Source organism: Odontesthes bonariensis, chromosome 1, assembly GCF_027942865.1.
Source record: "Odontesthes bonariensis isolate fOdoBon6 chromosome 1, fOdoBon6.hap1, whole genome shotgun sequence".
Classification (NCBI taxonomy): Eukaryota; Metazoa; Chordata; class Actinopteri; order Atheriniformes; family Atherinopsidae; genus Odontesthes; species Odontesthes bonariensis.
In genome coordinates this window covers 46481747-46506004 of record NC_134506.1, presented here as the reverse complement: position 1 = coordinate 46506004, position 24258 = coordinate 46481747, and the positions used below count along the sequence as shown (strand labels likewise).

The 24258-nt window shown below is 46.8% G+C and overlaps 1 protein-coding gene across 1 annotated transcript; it reads left to right on the top strand.

Annotated features, from left to right (window-relative positions):
• Positions 1–322: 322 nt before the first annotated feature.
• LOC142382617 (annexin A2-like) lies at positions 323–13663 on the top strand. The gene is made up of 13 exons (XM_075468681.1): positions 323–382; positions 2854–2915; positions 4332–4425; positions 7743–7837; positions 8148–8261; positions 8641–8731; positions 9090–9169; positions 9254–9313; positions 9703–9796; positions 9898–9993; positions 11482–11540; positions 11616–11738; positions 13483–13663. The coding sequence occupies exons 2-13, from the start codon at positions 2865–2867 to the stop codon at positions 13540–13542; spliced, it is 1017 nt and encodes a 338-aa protein (XP_075324796.1). The 5' UTR covers positions 323–382; positions 2854–2864; the 3' UTR covers positions 13543–13663.
• Positions 13664–24258: the final 10595 nt, after the last annotated feature.

The following is a 24258-nucleotide window of genomic DNA, read 5'->3' as shown; positions in this document are numbered from 1 at the left end:
ACAGGAAGTAGAAGTCAGGAAATCTCCACTTTGTTTTGTATGTTATTTTTAATGTGCAAACTACAAACTGTGGTGGTGACACTGAGATGGAAAGTTTTCCACTTAAAACACAGATTCTAAAAGTTCATATCTAACTTTACTGCTCTCCTTCAAAGCAGCCAATCAGAGGACGGCGTTTCCTCCGACCTTCGTACGACGTTGAGCCTCCCTGAGGAATTTCTGTCCATGTGTGGATCCTGATGTGTAAAAAGTCTGGATCTCTGAGTCATGCAGGCAGTCAGTGTGTGTGTGTGTGAGTCAGCTGCTCTATATAAACACCACACCCTGTTCGGTCCTGGATCATAACGGAGCTGCTGCTCGCTGCCTCGCTGCTTCTCTCAAGGTAAGAACATCCACATTTCTGCTCAGATCTCAGTCCTGCTGCAAAGAAATAACCCTGAACTGATCCACCGGCCTCTGAACAGAACAGGTTTGAGTAGGAAAGGAAAGGAAAGGAAAGGAAAGGAAAGGAAAGGAAAGGAAAGGAAAGGAAAGGAAAGGAAAGGAAAGGAAAGGAAAGGCTTCACTTTTAAGTTTGAGAGGTTGAGCCTGCAGGAAAAGTTCTTTGAGTCACTCTAACAGCGAGTCGGTGTGAGATTCACAGCAACATGTGAGGATCTGCAGCCAGATGTTCAGATTCAGAACTCTGCCCATAAGCGACTGTCATCATTCCCACATGACGGATATCTTCTTATACTCGAGTGTTTGGTGTTTGGGGTTCAGAACAACCCGAGAACATAAACTTTTTTACCCTCTGAGCTGCAGTAAAAACCTGCGACTCAAAGGTTTTTACAGCAGAAATATTTGCTTAATTTGCTACAAATTAACTCATTAACGCCTATTGTCGTATATATGCTACAAACCTTTTGACTCAATCACCCAGCTGAGATAGCATCTTTATTCTCCCAATACCAAAAATTATATTTATTTTTTGTGCAAAAGTGAAATTAATAATCTCAGCATTATTTACCATCTACTTAAAGGCTAAAACACACACAAAACATTTTTTATATCCAGCTATAAAAATTCAGGCGTTAAGGGGTTAAATGCTTCTCGGCTATAAAACGGGGTTGATTGGTGTGCTGTTACATCATCATGAGTCCAGATAAGATGAGCCTGCAGCTCCTCGGTGTGTAAAAAGGTGGAGCGACCCTTTAAGGCTCTGTTCGTAGCAACAGTTGCTAAGTGATGAAGCCTGTGGCGCTTCCTGGTGGAGTTTTAGGTCAAAGGTGGAGGAAGCTAAGCAACACTTATCGCTGCACTTTGATTGAATCGACTCGGGTGTGTTGCAACACATTCCTGCAGAATGTTTCAGGGCTCCTTATCTGCTGCCCCTCCTGCAGACTCACCTTCAGCCAACAGAAGCCCACACCTAGCTAACGCTAACCCACACCCACACCCAGAGCTAACGCTAACCCACACCCAGAGCTAACGCTAACCCACGCCTAACCCACACCCAGAGCTAACGCTAACCCACACCCACACCCAGAGCTAACGCTAACCCACACCTAGCTAACGCTAACCCTAACCCACACCCACACCTAGCTAACGCTAACCCTAACCCACACCTAGCTAACGCTAACCCTAACCCACACCTAGCTAACGCTAACCCTAACCCACACCTAGCTAACCCACACCCACACCTAGCTAACGCTAACCCACACCCAGAGCTCCCAGGCCGCTGGACTCTGAGGCCCATTGTTCCTGTTTTCAGAGGAAACCCAGCACTTTGCCTCCGTTTCCTCCGGCCGATCCGACCCACTCCTCTGGTGTCAGCTTCACTTCCAGCTGAAGTTTCTCAGATTATATTTGTGTTGGACAGAAAAAGCCTTCTGATGTGTGTGAGGCCGGTTTCAGCTGTAAAAATGTTTATTTATATATGTATAAATATTTGTTATATATATATACATATGTTTGTATATATATTTAAACATATTTATATATTTATATATATGTTTATATTTTTATACATATTTATTAATATATATATAAAAATAAATATGTTTATATATTTATATATAAATATATATGTTTCTGTGTGGCCATTAAGGAAAATATATCATCTTTGGACACATTTTACAACGTTTCCTTATTTTATTCACATGTTTTTGTTGCATAAATACAAATTAGGATACTTTACACCCAGCTGATTATTAGAGCCTCTGACTGAAGGACGGCTTTAGTTTCAGTCTCACAGCTCCGACAGACGAAGCCTCTTCCAGATTTGATGGAATTATTTCTTCATAAAGGTTCCTGCTTCGTGTGGTTGGTTTTTGTTTCGGTAATTATAAAAACACAAACTTATTAAATATTTGAGCCCCGATGGGACAGATCAACCGTTTCACAGCATAAACAACATTTTATTCCTGTGTTTTACTTCATAAAAGAGGAAAAGATTCAGAGAGATTTGATGTTTTTTTTAATCATCTGCCAACAAACTGCAGAACTCAAATGAACCTTCATGATTCACGCTGGAGACAGGCAGGGAGTCTCTTTATTAATAAGGGCCCAAAGGTTTCTGCTCAGGCAGGAATAATAAGCTACAAACCAATAAATATGAGCAACAAGAAGCAAAAGAAAACCCACCGACCAGCAGAGTGAGACGCACAGCAACATTCAGAGACTTGTTGAATGAATTCTGAGGGATTCATCCCAGAATGAACAGGGAGAGCGGCTGAAAGCAGCAGTAAAACCGACAGTAAAAGGTCCGGATCCATGGAAATAAAGGAAATAAAGCCCATAAAACATGAGTCAGGGTCTCTCATCAAACCTCAGATTATCTGATGACTAACATGATGTTTCTGTGTGTTTCAGGTGAATCCATCATGGCGCTGGTGTCTGAGTTTCTGGGTCAGCTGACGCTGTCGTACGGGGCGGTGAGTGGTGCACGTTCATGCAGATAACAGGATAAATAACAGGATAAATAACAGAATCATTAACAGGATAAATAACAGGATAAATAACAGGATCATTAACAGGATAATTAACAGGATAAATAACAGGATCATTAACAGGATAAATATCAGGATAAATAACAGAAATATTATAAGGATAAATAACAGGATCATTAACAGGATAATTAACAGGATAAATAACAGGATAAATATCAGGATCATTAACAGGAATATTAACAGGATAAATAACAGGATAATTATCTGATCAGCAGCGAGATGATGAGCATAACGTTCATTTTTCTGTCCCTCTGTGCAGTTTCACCACAGAAACTTTATTTCTCAGGAATATTCTGAATGTTTCTGAATGTTTCTGGTTTCCAGCCTGATGAAATGCTTTCACTGAATCTAATTTGACTTCATAACAACAAAATGAGATGTGATTTAATGGGAACTTTAATAAAAAGCTGCTGCATGCTTTCAGCTTTTCAGAGACAGCATGAATGAATTAAACACGTGAAAACCGTTCGCATCTTTACGATGTAAAAGGAGAGTTGAAGGGATCCGTGTTGCATGATGTCATGAAACCTGAGCTCAGAGAAGAGAAACTAAAGCCCAGCATTACTTTAACGTCGGGCACTTTCTTCAGAACACACAAAGTAAAGCTAAATTCAGCCGTTAAACGACTCTCATTGTTGCACCTTGGTGTTTACTGGCTGCCTTTGGAACACCAGGCTGTGAACTGTTAGCTGTGAATTATTAGCTGTTAGCTGTGAACTGTTAGCTGTGAATTGTTAGCTGTGAACTGTTAGCTGTGAACTGTTAGCTGTGAATTGTTAGCTGTGAATTGTTAGCTGTGAATTATTAGCTGTTAGCTGTGAACTGTTAGCTGTTAGCTGTGAACTGTTAGCTGTGAATTGTTAGCTGTAAACTGTTGGCTGTTAGCTGTGAATTGTTAGCTGTAAACTGTTAGCTGTTAGCTGTGAATTGTTAGCTGTTAGCTGTGAATTGTTAGCTGTGAATTGTTAGCTGTGAACTGTTAGCTGTGAACTGTTAGCTGTGAATTGTTAGCTGTGAATTGTTAGCTGTGAATTATTAGCTGTTAGCTGTGAACTGTTAGCTGTTAGCTGTGAACTGTTAGCTGTGAATTGTTAGCTGTAAACTGTTGGCTGTTAGCTGTGAATTGTTAGCTGTAAACTGTTAGCTGTTAGCTGTGAATTGTTAGCTGTAAACTGTTAGCTGTTAGCTGTGAATTGTTAGCTGTAAACTGTTAGCTGTGAACTGTTAGCTGTGAATTGTTAGCTGTAAACTGTTAGCTGTTAGCTGTGAACTGTTAGCTGTAAACTGTTAGCTGTAAACTGTTAGCTGTGAACTGACACTCAGTTTCTTTGGCCTCCGTAGGAGCCGGAGCTTAAATTCCCCACTGTGGTGCCAGTCCGAGACTTCGACCCATCCAAGGATGCTGCCAGGATCGAGACCGCCATCAAAACGAAAGGTTCGTATGCAGGAGCCTCCCCCCACTGTCCTTCAGTCTGCTGAGTTTTGTCTGACTGTTCCTTTAAGATAATTTACACCAACATTTGTGCTTTTTTAAATTAAAATCATTTAAAAAAAAAATGTATGTCTGCAAAAATAATAAGAAACAAACAACAATTCAGGCGTCTCTAAAAGTACTTTTTCTTTTATGGCTGAAACTGGCATATTTTATTATTATATTATTATCATAACGTTATTATCACTATATTATTATCATTATTATCATGACATTATTCTCATTATTATAATTATATTATTATCATTACATTATTATTATCATATTATTATAAAAAGCAGAGACCCGATTCTGAGGTCGCCAAACCAGACCCCCTCGACGCCCTGGCTGCGCCTAGAAATTCTGTCCATAAAAATGATGAACAGAATCGGTGACAAAGGGCAGCCCTGACGGAGTCCAACCCTCACAGGAAACATGTCCGACTTACTGCCGGCAATGCGGACCAAACTCTGACACCGGTCATACAGAGACCGGACAGCCCATATCAAGGAGTCCGGCACTCCATACTCCCGGAGCACCCCCCACAAGAGTCCCCGAGGGACACGGTCGAACGCCTTCTCCAAGTCCACAAAACACATGTAGACCGGTTGGGCGAACTCCCATGCTCCCTCCAGGATCCTGCCGAGGGTATAGAGCTGGTCCACTGTTCCACGGCCAGGACGAAAACCACACTGCACCTCCTGAACCAGAGATTCGACTATCCGGCGGATCCTCCTCTCCAGTACCCCGAATAGACCTTACCAGGGAGGCTGAGGAGTGTGATCCCCCTATAGTTGGAACACACCCTCCGGTCCCCCTTTTTAAAGAGGAGGACCACCACCCCGATCTGCCAGTCCAGAGGCACTGCCCCCGATGTCCACGCGATGCTGCAGAGGCGTGTCAACCAAGACAGCCCCACAACATCCAGAGCCTTGAGGAACTCAGGACGGACCTCATCCACCCCCGGGGCCACCGAGGAGTTTTTTGACCACCTCGGCGACCTCAGCCCCAGAAATGGGAGGCCCCACGTTCGAGCTCCCCAACTCTGCTTCCTCATCGGAAGGTGTGTCGGTAGGATTGAGGCCCTCGAAGTATTCCCCCCACTGACTCACGACGTCCCTAGTTGAGGTCAGCAGAGCCCCGCCCCCACCATACATGGTGTTGACGTTGCACCGCTTCCCCCCCCCTGAGGATGGTGGACCAGAAATCTAGACGCCCCTAGCGACCGCAAATTGAATTTGCTCCCGGGCTAGTCTAGTCACTTGTGGTCGTTTTGTGAGGCTGAAAATCGAAACTTAATCGGGCCAATCAAATGGTGAGGAGCGGGGTCGGAGGCCGGGCTACCAAGTGACGGCAGAGGTGCTATGTTTCAGTGTGTAGTTCCAGAGAGAGGTAAACAATGGCTGCGCCCAGCAAACAGTCTAGAAGATGGCAGCGACTCTAGAAGATTTAAATATACATTTTTCTTTGCGAGACGAACAGATAACTGCACTTAACCCTTTTTTTTTTTAAAAAGGAAGTTTTCGGAGTTTTGCTCACCGGGTACGGTAAAAGTTTAATTTACCAGCTTGCTCCGTTGGTGGGACGACGCTCTGATTGTTGCGCCATCCTATTGCGTGGGGTTGAGTGCAGAGGCAACTTAACAGACAACAGTTTATCCCGCCCACACTGCTATTCAGCGTCACTAGACCCCTGTACAGCTTTTTGCTGTACAGGTCTGGCTTGCTAGGCTAGCCGGATGGTGGACCAGAAACTCTTCGAGGCCGTCCGGAAGTCGTTCTCCATGGCCTCCCCGAACTCCTCCCGAGCCCAAATTTTTGCCTCAGCAACGGCCGAGGCCGCGTTCCGCTTGGCCTGTCGGTACCATCAGCTGCTTCCAGAGTCCCACTGGCCAAAAAGGCCCGATAGGACCTTCAGCTTGACGGCTTCCCTCATCACTGGGGTCCACCAGCGGGTTCGGGGGTTGCAGCCACAACAGGCACCGACCACCTTACAACCACAGCTCCGGTCGGCCGCCTCAACAATGGAGGCACGGAACATGGCCCATTTGGGCTCAATGTCCCCCACCTCCCCCGGGACATGGCTGAAGCTCTGCCGGAGGTGGGAGTTGAAACTCCTCCTTACAGGGGATTCCGCCAGCCGTTCCCAGTAGACCCTCACAATACGTTTGGGCCTGCCAGGTCTGACCGGCTTCCTCCCCCACCAGAGGAGGAAACTCCCCACCAGGTGGTGATCAGTTGACAGCTCCGCCCCTCTCTTCACCCGAGTGTCCAGGACATACGGCCGCAAGTCCGACGATACGACCACAAAGTCGATCATCGAGCTGAGGCCTAGGGTGTCCTGGTGCCAAGTGCACATATGGACACCCTTATGCCTGAACATGGTGTTCGTTATGGACAGTCCGTGACGAGCACAGAAGTCCAACAACAGAGGCTACCCTCTCGTCCACCGGGGTGAACCCCAATGTACAGGCGCACAGCCGGGGGGCAATAAGTATGCCCACACCTGCTCTACGCCTCTCACCACGGGCAACTCCAGAGTGGAAGAGAGTCCAACCCCTCTCGAGGAGGCTGGTTCCGGAGCCCAAGCCATGGAGCCCTGGGCCTGGCTCCAGGGGGAGGCCCCGGTGACCCGCATCCGGGCAAAGGAGCGTGTAATAATAATAATAATAATAACATTACAATAATTTTGTGCATTATAGGGGGTTTTGTGAGCTGTTCTTTGTCTGGTCCCTCATCTAGGATCTGTTTGCCTTGGGTGACCCTACCAGGGGCTTAAAGCCCCGGGCAACATAGCTCCCAGACTCATTGGGGCACGCAAACCCCCCCACCAGGTTGACAAAGACTTTATTTAAATTAGGTTATGTAATAATCACAAATGAAATCCTTTTAAAGCTGGTGTTGCTGTTCAGATGCACTCCCAGAACTGCAGCCCTGGGTCTGCCCCAGGGCCTCTTCAGGTGTTCATTACACCTTAAAAAAAGAAATACTCGATAAAAGTAACAAAAACATCTGAATGTTCAGCACCACAGAGAGTCTGCAGGACATGTAGAACTCTAAGGAATGTTCTGCATGGCCTTATGACTCGTTATAAACGTTTCTGAAGCACCTGGAAGCCCCCCAGTTCACAGCTTTGGTTTCCAGCATTTTGCTTTATGGTCGCTGAACGTTTTTGTGGGACTTTGAAACGTATTCGTGGCCTCGGCAGCACGGCGTGTGGCAGTAGATGTGCAGGGTTCACACGGAGCTTTGTTTTTTATAACGGTGGTGTTTTATTTTCAGGAGTAGATGAGCAGACGATCATCGACATCCTGACCAGACGGAGCAACGAGCAGCGCAGAGAGATCGCCTTTGAATATGAACGGATCGCCAAAAAGGTTTAAAATGTCAACTTTTTCAAAAACCAAAGAGTTTACCTGCACTTTACTACAGAAATTAGCTCATTTCCCAGTTTTCCATGACCATCATTCCTGTGGGTTTTACACATGAAGAGGAATCTGTGGTTGGTAATGAGGTTAAAAACACTGAATCAGGATGGGTTGGCCTCATAGTGTAGCGCTCTTTGTTGTATTTAAGGCCAAACTAGGATTAATTTTCTCTTCTGATGTCCCTTCATTAGGGGATTTGACTTTTTAAACGTCTCTGGTCACGTTTTCCTGTTCATGAATGCGTGTTTGGATGTTTCAGGACCTGAACGCCGCCCTGAAGGCGGCTCTCTCCGGCTCTCTGGAGGCTCTGATGTTGGGTCTGATGAAGAGCACCGCCCAGTACGACGCCTCTGAGCTCAAAGCCTCCATGAAGGTCAGCGTCTCATATCTGCATAAACATGCTGTTCTTTAATCAAGCCAGCAGATGGCGCTCTATGGGTCTGTGAACAAGTACACCTCAATGGTAAAAGGATGGGGTGTTCATACGGTGACTGTATGAATGAACTGGACTGTAACTGGCTTCAATTGGAATGTATCTAATATCTGTATTAGCTGAGATGACATTGAACTGAAATTAATTCAGCTGAAGGAAAGAAATAAAAAAGGAAAGTGTCCTGTTTGATGCTCGGCTGTTTGATGCTCGGCTGTTTGATGCTCGGCTCCCATCGGTTGGATGTAAAGCTGCGGATAACAACCAGCTCAGAGACGGTTGTGTTCCAGGAGGATAAACCTCAGAACGTTTCTGTGTGCAGGGACTGGGAACCGACGAGGAGACCCTGATCGAGATGGTCTGCTCCAGAAACAAGGAGGAACTGGCCGAGATCAAGAAGGTCTACAAAGACTGTGAGTGTTCAAAGCTGCCGTTTGTTCAGAGAAAACCACAGAAAGCCTTTAGAGCAGATGCAACTTTAAGGTCTGAAGTAATCGCTGATTTATAAATAAATAAACAAATGGACAAACAACTCTAAAATAAACGTAAGCTTTTATTTGTGGTCCGAACTGAAGGAGCCCAGAAGGTTTCCTCTCGGTGCAAACACAAATGCTAAAGCTAACATGCTAACATCAAATGAAGTGATTTAAGTATAAACTACGGCTCATACCTATACGTGTTGCCGTGGGAACACGTTTCTCTGCATCACACAGTGAGTGTGAGCACATCCTGAGCTAAAGAAAGAAGACGTTGTTGGGTCTTTGTGTTCAGTGTTTAAGAAGGACGTGGAGAAAGACATCGCCGGAGACACGTCAGGAGACTTCGCCAAACTGCTGCTGGCTCTGGTTCAGGTATATCCAGAATAATCCAGAATAATCAAGAATAACTCAGATTATTACTGACTTTTAACTGGGATTACCTGATCTGACCCCCAGACAAAGAGAGATGAGCCCTCCAACGTCGTGGACTACGAGAAGATTGACGACGACGCCAGAGTGAGTCGGACAACGCATTTCTTTGCCTTCTTTCTGATGTTTCCAGCCGAATGTGTTCATGGTTTCAGGTTTAACCCCCCCGACAACTAAACCTTCTCATGTTTAGGTTCAGGTTTAACCCCCCCGACAACTAAACCTTCTCATGTTTAGGTTCAGGTTTAACCCCCCCGACAACTAAACCTTCTCATGTTTAGGTTCAGGTTTAACCCCCCCGACAGCTAAACCTTCTCATGTTTAGGTTCAGGTTTAACCCCCCGACAACTAAACCTTCTCATGTTTAGGTTCAGGTTTAACCCCCCCGACAGCTAAACCTTCTCATGTGTAAATGTTCTGACTTGTTTAAAGGATAGAAGTTATATATAACTTAATATAAAACGGTTTTATCTCAGGCTCTGTATGAAGCTGGAGTTAAGAGGAAGGGAACTGATGTTGCCACCTGGATCTCCATCATGTCTCAGAGGAGCGTGCCCCACCTGCAGAAAGGTGAAACAGATTGTCCTAATGAGCAGAATCCGCTCTGAAAAACCTGGATTTATGAGCAGAATTAGAGTTGCTTTGCGCTCATGTTTCCGTGTGTTGGTCAGTGTTTGACAGGTATAAGAGCTACAGCCCCTATGACATAAAGGAGAGCATCAGGAAGGAAGTGAAAGGAGATCTGGAGAAGTCTTTCCTCACTTTGGGTACGTCCAACAAACTCTGAAAAAGATGCTCGAATTGGCCTGAATCGTGATGCTGTGTGTGGCTTTAAGATGTGGGACGCCTGAGGTTTAAAGCTCAGATTTCAGAGTAAAATACAGAAGAAAAAGACTTAAATTACGTTATATTTATCAGTTATATGTTTGCGAGGTGGGTACAGCAGCCAAAAGCTGTACTCAAGTAAAAGTACTGTTACTTCAGAATAATATGACTCAAGTAAAAGTAAAAATTCGTCATCCAAATAATTACTTGAGTAAGAGTTAAAAAGTGCTCGGTGAAAAAACTGCTCAAGTACTGAGTAACTGTTGAGTAACGTCTGATTTATTTGTTAACACAAGCATTCAATCAGACAGACAGAAATACTAAATAATCATCTTTAGGCCAATTAGAGTTCATCCAATTGATAAAATAAATTCAAATGAATTGATTAATTACAAAATAAATTAAATTAAAAATAATCCAGGTAAATTCAAGAATCGGTCCAAGCACAGAACCCTGAGGAACTCCATGACTTACTCTGGTGTGTGAGGAAGATTCTTCATTTACAAGAACAAACTGGAATCTATCAGATAAACATGACTGATTGATAAAATAAATTAAAATTAATTAATTAATTACAAAATAGCTTAAATTAAAATAATCCAGGTAAATTCAGGCACTTCAATAAAAAATAAAAGAGACTTAGGAAATGTTTAAAACATATGTAACCCATATGTAACCTAAAAAACAAACATTCACCTATCCATGGGGGGAAAAACGAGTTTAGGAAACTTAGCGCTACATGTTTCCTCAAGTTAGATGTTGAGTTTCTGCTGAAATGTGCGTTTGTTTTGGTTGCCACAGAACACACATAATGTAGCTGCTGTTTCTCACTCTTTGTAAGGTAAACATGCTTTCAGTATGAGGCCTCGTCTGCGTCTTCATTTCCCACCGTTGGTTCTGACATTTTTCATCTGTTTCTTTCTTTGTTTGCTACGACTGCTAATGCTAAAGCTAACCCGTCCCGCCGCTGAGATCGAGTACGGTCACGTGACCAGACCGCACGGCTGCGTCTGATTGGTGGAACACAGTCAGGTGGTAGAGCCTTTGGTGGAAGTCTCTCTCTCTGTCAGAATAAAACATTAAAATGAGGCGTACGCGGGGGGATAAAAATAATGAGGCGTAGAATACCAAAGAGGTAAGAAGAAAAGTAACCAGCTCATTGTAGCCTAATGTAGCGGAGTAAGAGGACAGTTTCTGCTGCACACATCTACTCAAGGAAAAGTAAAAAGTATAGAGATTTAAAACTGCTCCTAGAAGTGTAATGTTTTCAAAAACTTACTCCAGTAAATGTAACTCGTTACTACCCACCTCTGGCTGTTTGACTTGTTACGGCGGTACCAGAAGTGGCGCGCCTGTTGCTTTAAGGCGACAGGTCGGGTGATGATGACATCACAGCAGGTGCACTGAGTGTCCGTCTGCTTTGTCCTCAGTGGAGTGCTTCGAGAACAGGCAGCTGTACTTCGCCAACAGACTCAACGACGCTATGAAGGTAATTTCCCCGCCCGCACTGAACGGCTGACCCATCGGTCGTGCTTTCTGCTGACTCGGCGTTTGTTGCTCTCAGAGTAAAGGAGCCAAGGAGAAGGTGTTGACCCGGATCATGGTGTCCCGCTGCGAGGTCGACCTGATGAAGATCCGGACCGAGTTCAAGAGGCATCACAAGAGATCGCTGTACCAGACCATCGCTGTGAGTCCTGAAACATCCCACACGGGCTGAGACAGTGAACACAGCATGCACAGCAGCGTGCACAGACACTGCCCGGCATGTTTTAGATGCGTCCAACACACATGATCTTCTTTTTATTTATTTATCTATTTTTAAATAGATTTTATTTATTTATTTTTAAATATATTTTATTTATTTATTTTTAAATACATTTTATTAATTTATTTTTAAATATATTTTATTTATTTGTATATTTTTAAATATATTTTATTTATTTATATATTTTTAAACAGATTTCATCTATTTCTTTTTTAAATAGATTTTATTTATTTCCTCATTTCTGAATACATTTAATTTATTTATTTATTTATAAATAGATTGTGTTTATATATTTTTAAACAGATTTGATCTATTTGCTTTTTAAATAGATTTTATTTATTTATTTCTAAAATAGATTTTATTTATTTATTTTTAAATAGATTTTATTTATTTATTTTTAAATAGATTGTATTTATGTATTTTTAAACAGATTTGATCTATTTATTTTTTAAATTATATTAAGCGCTGGATGAGTAGTAACTTCCTTCAGCTAAATGATGGTAAGACAGAGGTCATCATTTTTGGCCCTCCTAAAGCTTGGCCCCTGATCGAAGGACAATTAGCCCACCTCTCCCCTTTTGTCAAGCCACATGCCAAAAATCTAGGTGTCACCATTGACTCAGAGCTCTGTTTTAAAAGGCAGATTAGCTCTGTTATCAAGAGTAGCTTCCATCAGCTGAGAATTATTTCCCATCTCAAACCCTCCCTGTCTCCCAAGGACTTAGAAACAGTAATTCATGCATTTGTTACATCCCGGTTAGATTATTGCAACTCCCTCTATCTTGGTCTCCCCCAGTCCCAACTTTCTCGTCTACAACTGGTACAGAATACAGCTGCAAGGCTGCTAACTGGCACCAAAAAATATCAACACATCACCCCTGTACTGGCCTCCTTACACTGGCTCCCCATTAGCTTTAGGATCCACTTTAAAGTCCTGCTGATTGTATATAAGGCACTGCATGGGTTGGCTCCCTCATACATCTCAGACCTCCTCCATCCCCTCTCAGCATCCAGGTCCCTTAGATCTGCCGACAAGGGTCTTCTCTCTGTGGCCCGCACCCGCCTCAAGCAAAAAGGCGATAGAGCTTTTGCAGTAGCAGCCCCACGTCTGTGGAATTGTCTTCCCCCAGATGTTAGACTGTCTCCCTCTGTGACCACCTTTAAATCAAGGCTCAAGACCCACCTATACTCCCTGGCCTTCCCTGCTTCCTAGCTTTCCATCTCGCTCCTCTCTTTATATTCAAGTGTCTTCTGTTCTGTTGCTATTCATTTGTTAGTGCTGTCTATTTGTCAATTGCATTTCTGTATTTGTCTTTCTTACTCTCTTTGTGTTTGCTTTTATATTTTGCTTGTTCTGATTTGCTTTTATTTTTCTATTTTTTTTTAGCCATATCATATGTACAGCACTTTGGTCAGTGGAAACTGTTTTAAACGTGCTCTATAAATAAAAATTACTTACTTACTAATTACTTACTTTATTTTTTAAATAGATTTTATTTATTTATTTATTTATTTCTAAAATACATTTTATTTATTTATTTAATTTTAAATAGATTGGAAATTCTGACTGTTGTGATTTTATCATTTAAAAAATGATGCTGTTGTCATAGTAACGGTGTGTGTGTGGATGATGCTGTCATAGTAACGGTGTGTGTGTGTGCTTCAGGAACACACGAAAGGCGACTACCAGAACGCCCTGCTCAGCCTGTGTGGAGGAGACGACTGAAGGCTCCTCAGGACCGTTTCCCAGAATGCATCTGGGCTGAGCTGCTGTCATGTTGAACATGTGACTCCCCCCCCTTATCTCTGTGATCAGCTTCAGTTTCTGCAATAAAAACAAATAAAAACCTGTTTGTCTTCATGAACACCAGGGGGCAGCAGAGCCCCGTGAAACCCTGCTTTACTCTGTCTGTTAAAGTCTTTCTACGAGTTTCTGTGAGGAGACAAACAGTCAATAAATACAAAGATCCAGTTAAAACAACTGAAATTGGAACAAGAAGCCTTGGAAAAGACATGATATTATCTCTTTATATACATAATTATATGTATATATGTATACATGTGTGTATATATATGTATATATATATATATATATATGTGTGTATATATCTGTATGTATGTATATATATGTTTTAAAAGCCTGTGAGCGACATACTTTTATCAAATCAAATTTATTTGTAGCACATTTCATGTACAAACAATTCAAAGTGCTTTACATAAAATAAAAGCATTGCAGCAGGGAGTGGAAGAAGCATTAAAATACATAAAAGAACATAAGGAGAAACAAATCAAATCATTTAAATGATAAAAAAACAAGCAACAGTCCAGATAAGTTCAAAGATATCGTGCAGATTTCATGCATAGACACATGAGAACAGAAATGTCTTTAACCTGGATTTAAAAATGTCTCCATTTGGTGAAAGTTTAATCTCCACTGGCAGTTTGTTCCACTTGTTTGCAGCATAACAGCTAAATGCTGCTTCTCCATGTTTAGTCTGGACTCTGGACTGGACCAGCTGTTTACAAAATAAAAGCCTGTGTGCAACAGACTTTTACAACAATAAATAATAAAACAGGGGTGGTCCGTGGCGTAGTGGGCTGAGCAGGCGCCCCATGTACAGAGGCCTCGCTTCAGCTGGCCCCGGTTCCAGTCCCGCATCGGACGGCCCTGTGCTGCATGTTGTTCCCCCTCTCTCTGCACATGGAGAGGGCGCACCTGGACAGGGCACACCTGGACAGGACGCACCTGGACAGGGCACACACACCTGGACAGGACGCACCTGGACAGGGCGCACCTGGACAGGGCACACCTGGACAGGACGCACCTGGACAGGGCACACCTGGACAGGGCACACACACCTGGACAGGACGCACCTGGACAGGGCGCACCTGGACAGGGCGCACCTGGACAGGGCGCACCTGGACAGGGCACACCTGGACAGGACGCACCTGGACAGGGCACACACACCTGGACAGGACGCACCTGGACAGGGTACACACCTGGACAGGGCGCACCTGGACAGGGCGCACCTGGACAGGGCGCACCTGGACAGGACGCACCTGGACAGGGCGCACCTGGACAGGGCACACACACCTGGACAGGGCACACACACCTGGACAGGGCGCACATGGACAGGGCGCACCTGGACAGGACGCACCTGGACAGGACGCACCTGGACAGGGCGCACCTGGACAGGGCACACACACCTGGACAGGATGCACCTGGACAGGGTACACACCTGGACAGGGCGCACCTGGACAGGGTACACACCTGGACAGGGCACACCTGGAAAGGTCAAAACTGGACAGAACACACCTGGACAGGACGCACCTGGACAGGGTACACACCTGGACAGGGCACACCTGGACAGGGCACACCTGGACAGGGCACACCTGGACAGGGTACACACCTGGACAGGGTACACACCTGGACAGGGCACACCTGGACAGGGTACACACCTGGACAGGGCGCACCTGGACAGGGCGCACCTGGAGAGGGCTCACCTGGAAAGGTCAAAACTGGACAGAACACACCTGGACAGGGCACACCTGGACAGGGCGCACCTGGAGAGGGCTCACCTGGACAGGGCTCACCTGGACAGGGTGCACACCTGGACAAGGCACACCTGGACAGGGTACACACCTGGACAAGGCGCACACACCTAGACAGGGTACACACCTGGACAGGGCGCACCTGGACAGGGTACACACACCTGGACAGGGCGCACCTGGACAAGGTACACACCTGGACAGGGTACACACCTGGACAGGGCACACCTGGACAGGGCGCACCTGGACAGGGCACACCTGGAGAGGGCTCACCTGGACAGGACACACCTGGACAGGGCTCACCTGGACAGGGTGCACACACCTGAACAGGGTAAACACACCTGGACAGGGCGCACCTGGACAGGACACACCTGGACAGGGTACACACCTGGACAGGGCACACCTGGACAGGGTACACACCTGGACAGGGCACACACCTGGACAGGGTACACACCTGGACAGGGTACACACCTGGACAGGGCACACACCTGGACAGGGTACACACCTGGACAGGGCACACCTGGACAGGGCACACCTGGACAGGGCACACCTGGACAGGGCGCACCTGGAGAGGGCTCACCTGGACAGGGCTCACCTGGACAGGGCTCACCTGGACAGGGTGCACACACCTGAACAGGGTAAACACACCTGGACAGGGCGCACCTGGACAGGACACACCTGGACAAGGTACACACCTGGACAGGGTACACACCTGGACAGGGTACACACCTGGACAGGGCACACCTGGACAGGGTACACACCTGGACAGGGCGCACCTGGAGAGGTCGCACCTGGAAAGGTCAAAACTGGACAGAACACACCTGGACAGGGCACACCTGGACAGGGCACACCTGGACAGGGCGCACCTGGAGAGGGCTCACCTGGACAGGGCTCACCTGGACAGGGTGCACACCTGGACAAGGCACACCTGGACAGGGTACACACCTGGACAAGGCGCACCTGGACAGGGGGCACACCTGGACAGGGTACACACCTGGACAAGGCACACCTGGACAGGGTACACACACCTGGACAGGGTACACACACCTGGACAGGGCGCACCTGGACAGGGTGCACACACCTGAACAGGGTACACACACCTGGACAGGGCGCACCTGGACAGGGTACACACCTGGACAGGGTACACACCTGGACAGGGTACACACCTGAACAGGGCGCACCTGGACAGTTCACACCTGGACAGGCCACACCTGGACAGGGCACACCTGGACAGGGAGCACCTGGACAGGGAGCACCTGGACAGGGAGCACCTGGACAGGGAGCACCTGGACAGGTAACCTTCACGGGGCTGAAACATGTTGCAGATCTCTCTTCTTCTCTGGATAAATGATAACTGAGAGTTTAGCACTGAGCTGCTGCTCTGAGAATAAAACTGAAAACACATCCGGCGTCTCTCCTGGGGACGGTTCAGTGTTTGTGGGATCAAAGTCGGCATCTGATGTGAAAATATTGGTTATTAATGAGTCCCCGGTAGGTTTCTCAGACACATATTTGCCATGTGTGATGTCGCTGTTTGATCATGAAGTCCAGTCAGATTCCTCCGGGCTGTTTTTCTTTGAATCGTTCGTAGATTTTCTGATGTTTGTTTGCTGCTAATTTTTTGATTAAAGATGCTAATTTTACCCCCGGCAACGACAATGTTAATTTAAATTCCTGACGCAGAAAAAGAAGAAAACAAGTTCCGAGCAGCTTTAAAGTGAATGGATGATCCCACACTGCTTCAGTAATGCTGAGCTCCGGGCTCTGGGGAGGATTCATCCCTCCATCAGACCTGCTGCCACTGATTTTCAGCCCACTTCTTGTGTCCTTTGGCCCAGCTCAGCCTTTTCTCCCTGTTTCCCTTCCTTAAGAACGGCTTCCTGACAGCCACCCTTCCATGGAGCCCATTTCTGATCAGGCTTGGGCCAACAGCAGATGGATCAGCTGAAGGTCCAGATGCATCTCTCAGCTCCTGTGTCAGGTCTTTGCTGGATGTTTTCCTCTTTCTTAAGGACATCACTTTCAGATCCTGTTCATCTGCTGGAGATAGTTCTTTAGGCCTGACACTTCTTCTTCTGTCCTCCACTTGTCCAGTTTCCTCAAATGTTTTAAGGACACACTGCACACCATGCTGAGATATGCCAAGTTTTCAGCTCACAGCTCTTTGGGAATCACCTTGTTGCTGCAGAAATCCTGTTTTCTGTCTGTCACACTGTGTTATCTTTGCTGTTTTTCACACATGCAGCTAAAGAAATGGGAACAAATCTTAATTCCAGTCTAAAACCCACAAAGAGCTTCTAGATTATTCATTTCTGGTGGCATAAAACAGTTTAATCATTTCATTTATATTAATTGTTCCATAATTAGTCATTAGATTATATCTTATATTCCTTTTTTAAGCTTTAAATTGAATCTTATTTACTTTTTCTTGATGGTGAATAACATATAATTCTTATTATTGTCTGTTTTTTTCCTACTTTCCTACTTTTAGACGTGATAATTAATTTGACTCTTTTGGTAACTGAAAGCAGTTTTAACGTAAATGTACAAAAAAGTTGCAACTATGAAGCTGTTTTTCACAGATGCAGCTAAAGAAATGGGAACAAATGATGCGTCTCTGTGACAGGCTGCTGGGAACAAAGTGCCTAAAGATCCAGTTTAAAATGTGGACACAACACTGGTTCATCCCTTGGGTTAGGAGCCTTTTTCCTGCCTGAAAGGTTCACAGCTCAGAGTTAAGTGGCTGAACAAAGAAAAACTGGACTGAAGATGAGGGAAGAAGCAGAAAATGTCCAAATAAAAACTATGAGAGCTTCAGGAAGCTGCAGAACTGCTGATCAGGACACTTTAAAGGTTCCAGGAAGATAACTTTAACTGTGTTTTTATCTTCCTCCCAACAGAGAGATTTAATATTATCTGTATTCTCTTTAATATTCAGTATTTCTGAATAACCCAAAATTATTCTAAACAAATAACTAACAAGGAATATTAGAGAAAAATATAATCTATTTGATCAAATAATTTCAGTGCTTTATTTAATCAAATAAAGTTATTCATAATTAGCTAATTCAATTTACAACGAGAACCAAAAAACAAAAACTAACTTTACAAATAGCTCCTACAAGTTCTGAAAACCTTTCTGTGACATGAAGAGAACGAAACAAACCGTGTTGACCTCTGACCCGCGACTATCTTTAATCATTATTACTCACATTCAGATTTACTTTAAATGTCATGTAGATAGTTATTTCTGAGCCTGATTTAATTTATTCTTGTATGTGTTGTTACATGTTTCTTTGTTTATGTGTCAGTTGGGAATAAGGTCAAGGTTCAAATAGTAGAAGAAGAAAAAGTTTAGTTAGAAAAAAAACGATTGGAAATGTTGTCGTTCTTTTATTGTGATAAAAACAGAAAAGACGAAGAGAAGTTCTGCTTCGTGTTTACGAGAAGCTGCAGCAAGCAGACCTCTGACCCCTGAGAGATTCCCCTCATCAAACCCCTGAGCAGGGATTCTGATGCCGGCCCGTTTCTGATGCCGGCCCGTTTCTGTTTCTGATGCCGGCCCGTTTCTGTTTCTGATGCCGGCCCGTTTCTGTTTCTGATGCCGGCCTGTTTCTGTTTCTGATGCCGGCCCGTTTCTGATGCCGGCCCGTTTCTGTTTCTGATGCCGGCCTGTTTCTGTTTCTGATGCCGGCCCGTTTCTGTTTCTGATGCCGGCCCGTTTCTGTTTCTGATGCCGGCCTGTTTCTGTTTCTGATGCCGGCCCGTTTCTGATGCCGGCCTGTTTCTGTTTCTGATGCCGGCCTGTTTCTGATGCCGGCCTGTTTCTGTTTCTGATGCCGGCCTGTTTCTGTTTCTGATGCCGGCCCGTTTCTGTTTCTGATGCCGGCCTGTTTCTGTTTCTGATGCCGGCCTGTTTCTGTTTCTGATGCCGGCCTGTTTCTGATGCCGGCCCGTTTCTGTTTCTGATGGCGGCCTGTTTCTGTTTCTGATGCCGGCCCGTTTCTGTTTCTGATGCCGGCCCGTTTCTGTTTCTGATGGCGGCCTGTTTCTGTTTCTGATGCCGGCCCGTTTCTGTTTCTGATGCCGGCCCGTTTCTGTTTCTGATGCCGGCCCGTTTCTGTTTCTGATGGCGGCCTGTTTCTGTTTCTGATGCCGGCCCGTTTCTGTTTCTAATGCCGGCCCGTTTCTGATGCCGGCCTGTTTCTGTTTCTGATGCCGGCCCGTTTCTGTTTCTGATGCCGGCCTGTTTTTGATGCCGGCCCGTTTCTGTTTCTGATGCCGGCCCGTTTCTGTTTCTGATGCCGGCCCGTTTCTGTTTCTGATGCCGGCCCGTTTCTGTTTCTGATGCCGGCCCGTTTCTGTTTCTGATGCCGGCCTGTTTCTGATGCCGGCCCGTTTCTGTTTCTGATGCCGGCCCGTTTCTGTTTCTGATGCCGGCCCGTTTCTGATGCCGGCCCGTTTCTGTTTCTGATGCCGGCCCGTTTCTGTTTCTGATGCCGGCCTGTTTCTGATGCCGGCCCGTTTCTGTTTCTGATGCCGGCCCGTTTCTGTTTCTGATGCCGGCCCGTTTCTGATGCCGGCCCGTTTCTGTTTCTGATGCCGGCCTGTTTCTGATGCCGGCCTGTTTCTGTTTCTGATGCCGGCCTGTTTCTGATGCCGGCCCGTTTCTGTTTCTGATGCCGGCCTGTTTCTGTTTCTGATGCCGGCCCGTTTCTGTTTCTGATGCCGGCCCGTTTCTGTTTCTGATGCCGGCCTGTTTCTGTTTCTGATGCCGGCCCGTTTCTGTTTCTGATGCCGGCCTGTTTCTGTTTCTGATGCCGGCCCGTTTCTGTTTCTGATGCCGGCCTGTTTCTGTTTCTGATGCCGGCCCGTTTCTGTTTCTGATGCCGGCCCGTTTCTGTTTCTGATGCCGGCCCGTTTCTGTTTCTGATGCCGGCCCGTTTCTGTTTCTGATGCCGGCCCGTTTCTGTTTCTGATGCCGGCCCGTTTCTGTTTCTGATGCCGGCCTGTTTCTGTTTCTGATGCCGGCCCGTTTCTGTTTCTGATGCCGGCCTGTTTCTGATGCCGGCCCGTTTCTGTTTCTGATGGCGGCCTGTTTTTGTTTCTGATGGCGGCCCGTTTCTGTTTCTGATGCCGGCCCGTTTCTGATGCCGGCCCGTTTCTGTTTCTGATGCCGGCCTGTTTCTGATGCCGGCCCGTTTCTGATGCCGGCCCGTTTCTGTTTCTGATGCCGGCCTGTTTCTGATGCCGGCCCGTTTCTGTTTCTGATGCCGGCCTGTTTCTGATGCCGGCCCGTTTCTGTTTCTGATGCCGGCCTGTTTCTGTTTCTGATGCCGGCCTGTTTCTGATGCCGGCCCGTTTCTGTTTCTGATGGCGGCCTGTTTCTGTTTCTGATGCCGGCCCGTTTCTGTTTCTGATGCCGGCCCGTTTCTGTTTCTGATGCCGGCCCGTTTCTGATGCCGGCCCGTTTCTGTTTCTGATGCCGGCCTGTTTCTGTTTCTGATGCCGGCCCGTTTCAGTTTCTGATGCCGGCCCGTTTCTGTTTCTGATGCCGGCCCGTTTCTGATGCCGGCCCGTTTCTGTTTCTGATGCCGGCCTGTTTCTGATGCCGGCCTGTTTCTGTTTCTGATGCCGGCCTGTTTCTGTTTCTGATGCCGGCCTGTTTCTGATGCCGGCCCGTTTCTGTTTCTGATGCCGGCCCGTTTCTGTTTCTGATGGCGGCCTGTTTCTGTTTCTGATGCCGGCCCGTTTCTGTTTCTGATGCCGGCCCGTTTCTGTTTCTGATGCCGGCCCGTTTCTGTTTCTGATGGCGGCCTGTTTCTGTTTCTGATGCCGGCCCGTTTCTGTTTCTGATGCCGGCCCGTTTCTGTTTCTGATGGCGGCCTGTTTCTGTTTCTGATGGCGGCCTGTTTCTGTTTCTGATGCCGGCCCGTTTCTGATGCCGGCCTGTTTCTGTTTCTGATGCCGGCCCGTTTCTGTTTCTGATGCCGGCCTGTTTTTGATGCCGGCCCGTTTCTGTTTCTGATGCCGGCCCGTTTCTGTTTCTGATGCCGGCCCATTTCTGTTTCTGATGCCGGCCTGTTTCTGTTTCTGATGCCGGCCCGTTTCTGTTTCTGATGCCGGCCTGTTTCTGATGCCGGCCCGTTTCTGATGCCGGCCTGTTTCTGATGCCGGCCCGTTTCTGTTTCTGATGCCGGCCCGTTTCTGTTTCTGATGCCGGCCTGTTTCTGATGCCGGCCCGTTTCTGTTTCTGATGCCGGCCCGTTTCTGTTTCTGATGCCGGCCCGTTTCTGATGCCGGCCCGTTTCTGTTTCTGATGCCGGCCTGTTTCTGATGCCGGCCCGTTTCTGTTTCTGATGCCGGCCCGTTTCTGTTTCTGATGCCGGCCTGTTTCTGTTTCTGATGCCGGCCCGTTTCTGTTTCTGATGCCGGCCCGTTTCTGTTTCTGATGCCGGCCCGTTTCTGTTTCTGATGCCGGCCCGTTTCTGTTTCTGATGCCGGCCCGTTTCTGTTTCTGATGCCGGCCCGTTTCTGTTTCTGATGCCGGCCCGTTTCTGATGCCGGCCCGTTTCTGTTTCTGATGCCGGCCTGTTTCTGATGCCGGCCCGTTTCTGTTTCTGATGGCGGCCTGTTTTTGTTTCTGATGGCGGCCCGTTTCTGTTTCTGATGCCGGCCCGTTTCTGATGCCGGCCCGTTTCTGTTTCTGATGCCGGCCTGTTTCTGATGCCGGCCTGTTTCTGTTTCTGATGCCGGCCCGTTTCTGTTTCTGATGCCGGCCTGTTTCTGATGCCGGCCCGTTTCTGTTTCTGATGCCGGCCCGTTTCTGTTTCTGATGCCGGCCTGTTTCTGTTTCTGATGCCGGCCTGTTTCTGATGCCGGCCCGTTTCTGTTTCTGATGCCGGCCTGTTTCTGATGCCGGCCTGTTTCTGTTTCTGATGCCGGCCCGTTTCTGTTTCTGATGCCGGCCCGTTTCTGTTTCTGATGCCGGCCTGTTTCTGTTTCTGATGCCGGCCCGTTTCTGATGCCGGCCCGTTTCTGTTTCTGATGCCGGCCTGTTTCTGTTTCTGATGCCGGCCCGTTTCAGTTTCTGATGCCGGCCCGTTTCTGTTTCTGATGCCGGCCCGTTTCTGTTTATGATGCCGGCCCGTTTCTGTTTCTGATGCCGGCCCGTTTCTGATGCCGGCCCGTTTCTGTTTCTGATGCCGGCCTGTTTCTGTTTCTGATGCCGGCCTGTTTCTGTTTCTGATGGCGGCCTGTTTCTGTTTCTGATGCCGGCCCGTTTCTGTTTCTGATGCCGGCCCGTTTCTGATGCCGGCCTGTTTCTGTTTCTGATGCCGGCCCGTTTCTGTTTCTGATGCCGGCCTGTTTTTGATGCCGGCCCGTTTCTGTTTCTGATGCCGGCCCGTTTCTGTTTCTGATGCCGGCCCGTTTCTGTTTCTGATGCCGGCCCGTTTCTGTTTCTGATGCCGGCCCGTTTCTGATGCCGGCCTGTTTCTGATGCCGGCCCGTTTCTGATGCCGGCCTGTTTCTGATGCCGGCCCGTTTCTGTTTCTGATGCCGGCCTGTTTCTGATGCCGGCCCGTTTCTGTTTCTGATGCCGGCCCGTTTCTGTTTCTGATGCCGGCCTGTTTCTGATGCCGGCCCGTTTCTGTTGCTGATGCCGGCCTGTTTCTGTTTCTGATGCCGGCCCGTTTCTGATTCTGATGCCGGCCTGTTTCTGTTTCTGATGCCGGCCCGTTTCTGTTTCTGATGCCGGCCCTTTTCTGTTTCTGATGCCGGCCCGTTTCTGTTTCTGATGCCGGCCTGTTTTTGATGCCGGCCCGTTTCTGTTTCTGATGCCGGCCCGTTTCTGATGCCGGCCCGTTTCTGTTTCTGATGCCGGCCCGTTTCTGTTTCTGATGCCGGCCCGTTTCTGTTTCTGATGCCGGCCTGTTTCTGATGCCGGCCCGTTTTTGTTTCTGATGCCGGCCCGTTTCTGTTTCTGATGCCGGCCCGTTTCTGTTTCTGATGCCGGCCTGTTTCTGATGCCGGCCTGTTTCTGTTTCTGATGCCGGCCCGTTTCTGATTGTCATGCAGAGTCCGCCTCCACACGGACGCAGAATGATGAGTTAATGGAGTCTCCGGCTGACCTGTGCCGGCGTTATTTGTTTAAAGCACAGCTAATCCTGATTGTCACGCTCCCATAATCCCGTCTCCTCGCCGCCCTCCCCCGCTCGCACACAGGCGGCAGAAATCACCACGACAGCCACTCCAGCATGATCCAAATGTCAGGCCGTCCTACCTCTGAGCGCCGCAGACTCCCACAGCCCCCACCGTCCTCTGAACGCCACCCGACCGACGGCCACGAAAGTACTGAGTAACTGTTGAGTAACGTCTGATTTATTTGTTAACACAAGCATTCAATCAGACAGACAAAGATACTAAATAATCATCTTTAGGCTAATTAGAGTTCATCCAATTGATCAAATAAATTAAAATGAATTAATTAATTACAAAATAGCTTAAATTAAAAATAATCCAGGTAAATTCAAGTACTTCAATAAAAAATAAAAGAGACTTAGGAAATGTTTAAAACATATGTAACCCATATGTAACCTAAAAAACAAACATTCACCTATCCATGGGGGGAAAAAAATGAGTTTAGGAAACTTAGCGCTACATGTTTCCTCAAGTTAGATGTTGAGTTTCTGCTGAAATGTGCGTTTGTTTTGGTTGCCACAGAAGACACATAATGTAGCTGCTGTTTCTCACTCTTTGTAAGGTAAACATGCTTTCAGTATGAGGCCTCGTCTGCGTCTTCATTTCCCACCGTTGGTTCTGACATTTTTCATCTGTTTCTTTGTTTGTTTGCTGATCTACTTAAGTAAAAGTAAAAAGTATAGAGATTTAA

Bases quoted from the DNA above. Each gene is read 5' to 3' on its own strand.
- LOC142382617 (XM_075468681.1), top strand. From the start codon at position 2,865: ATGGCGCTGGTGTCTGAGTTTCTGGGTCAGCTGACGCTGTCGTACGGG. The intron at 8,262-8,640 runs GTCAGCGTCTCA...TTCTGTGTGCAG, and splicing joins AGCTCAAAGCCTCCATGAAG to GGACTGGGAACCGACGAGGA. The intron at 8,732-9,089 runs GTGAGTGTTCAA...CTTTGTGTTCAG, and splicing joins CAAGAAGGTCTACAAAGACT to TGTTTAAGAAGGACGTGGAG.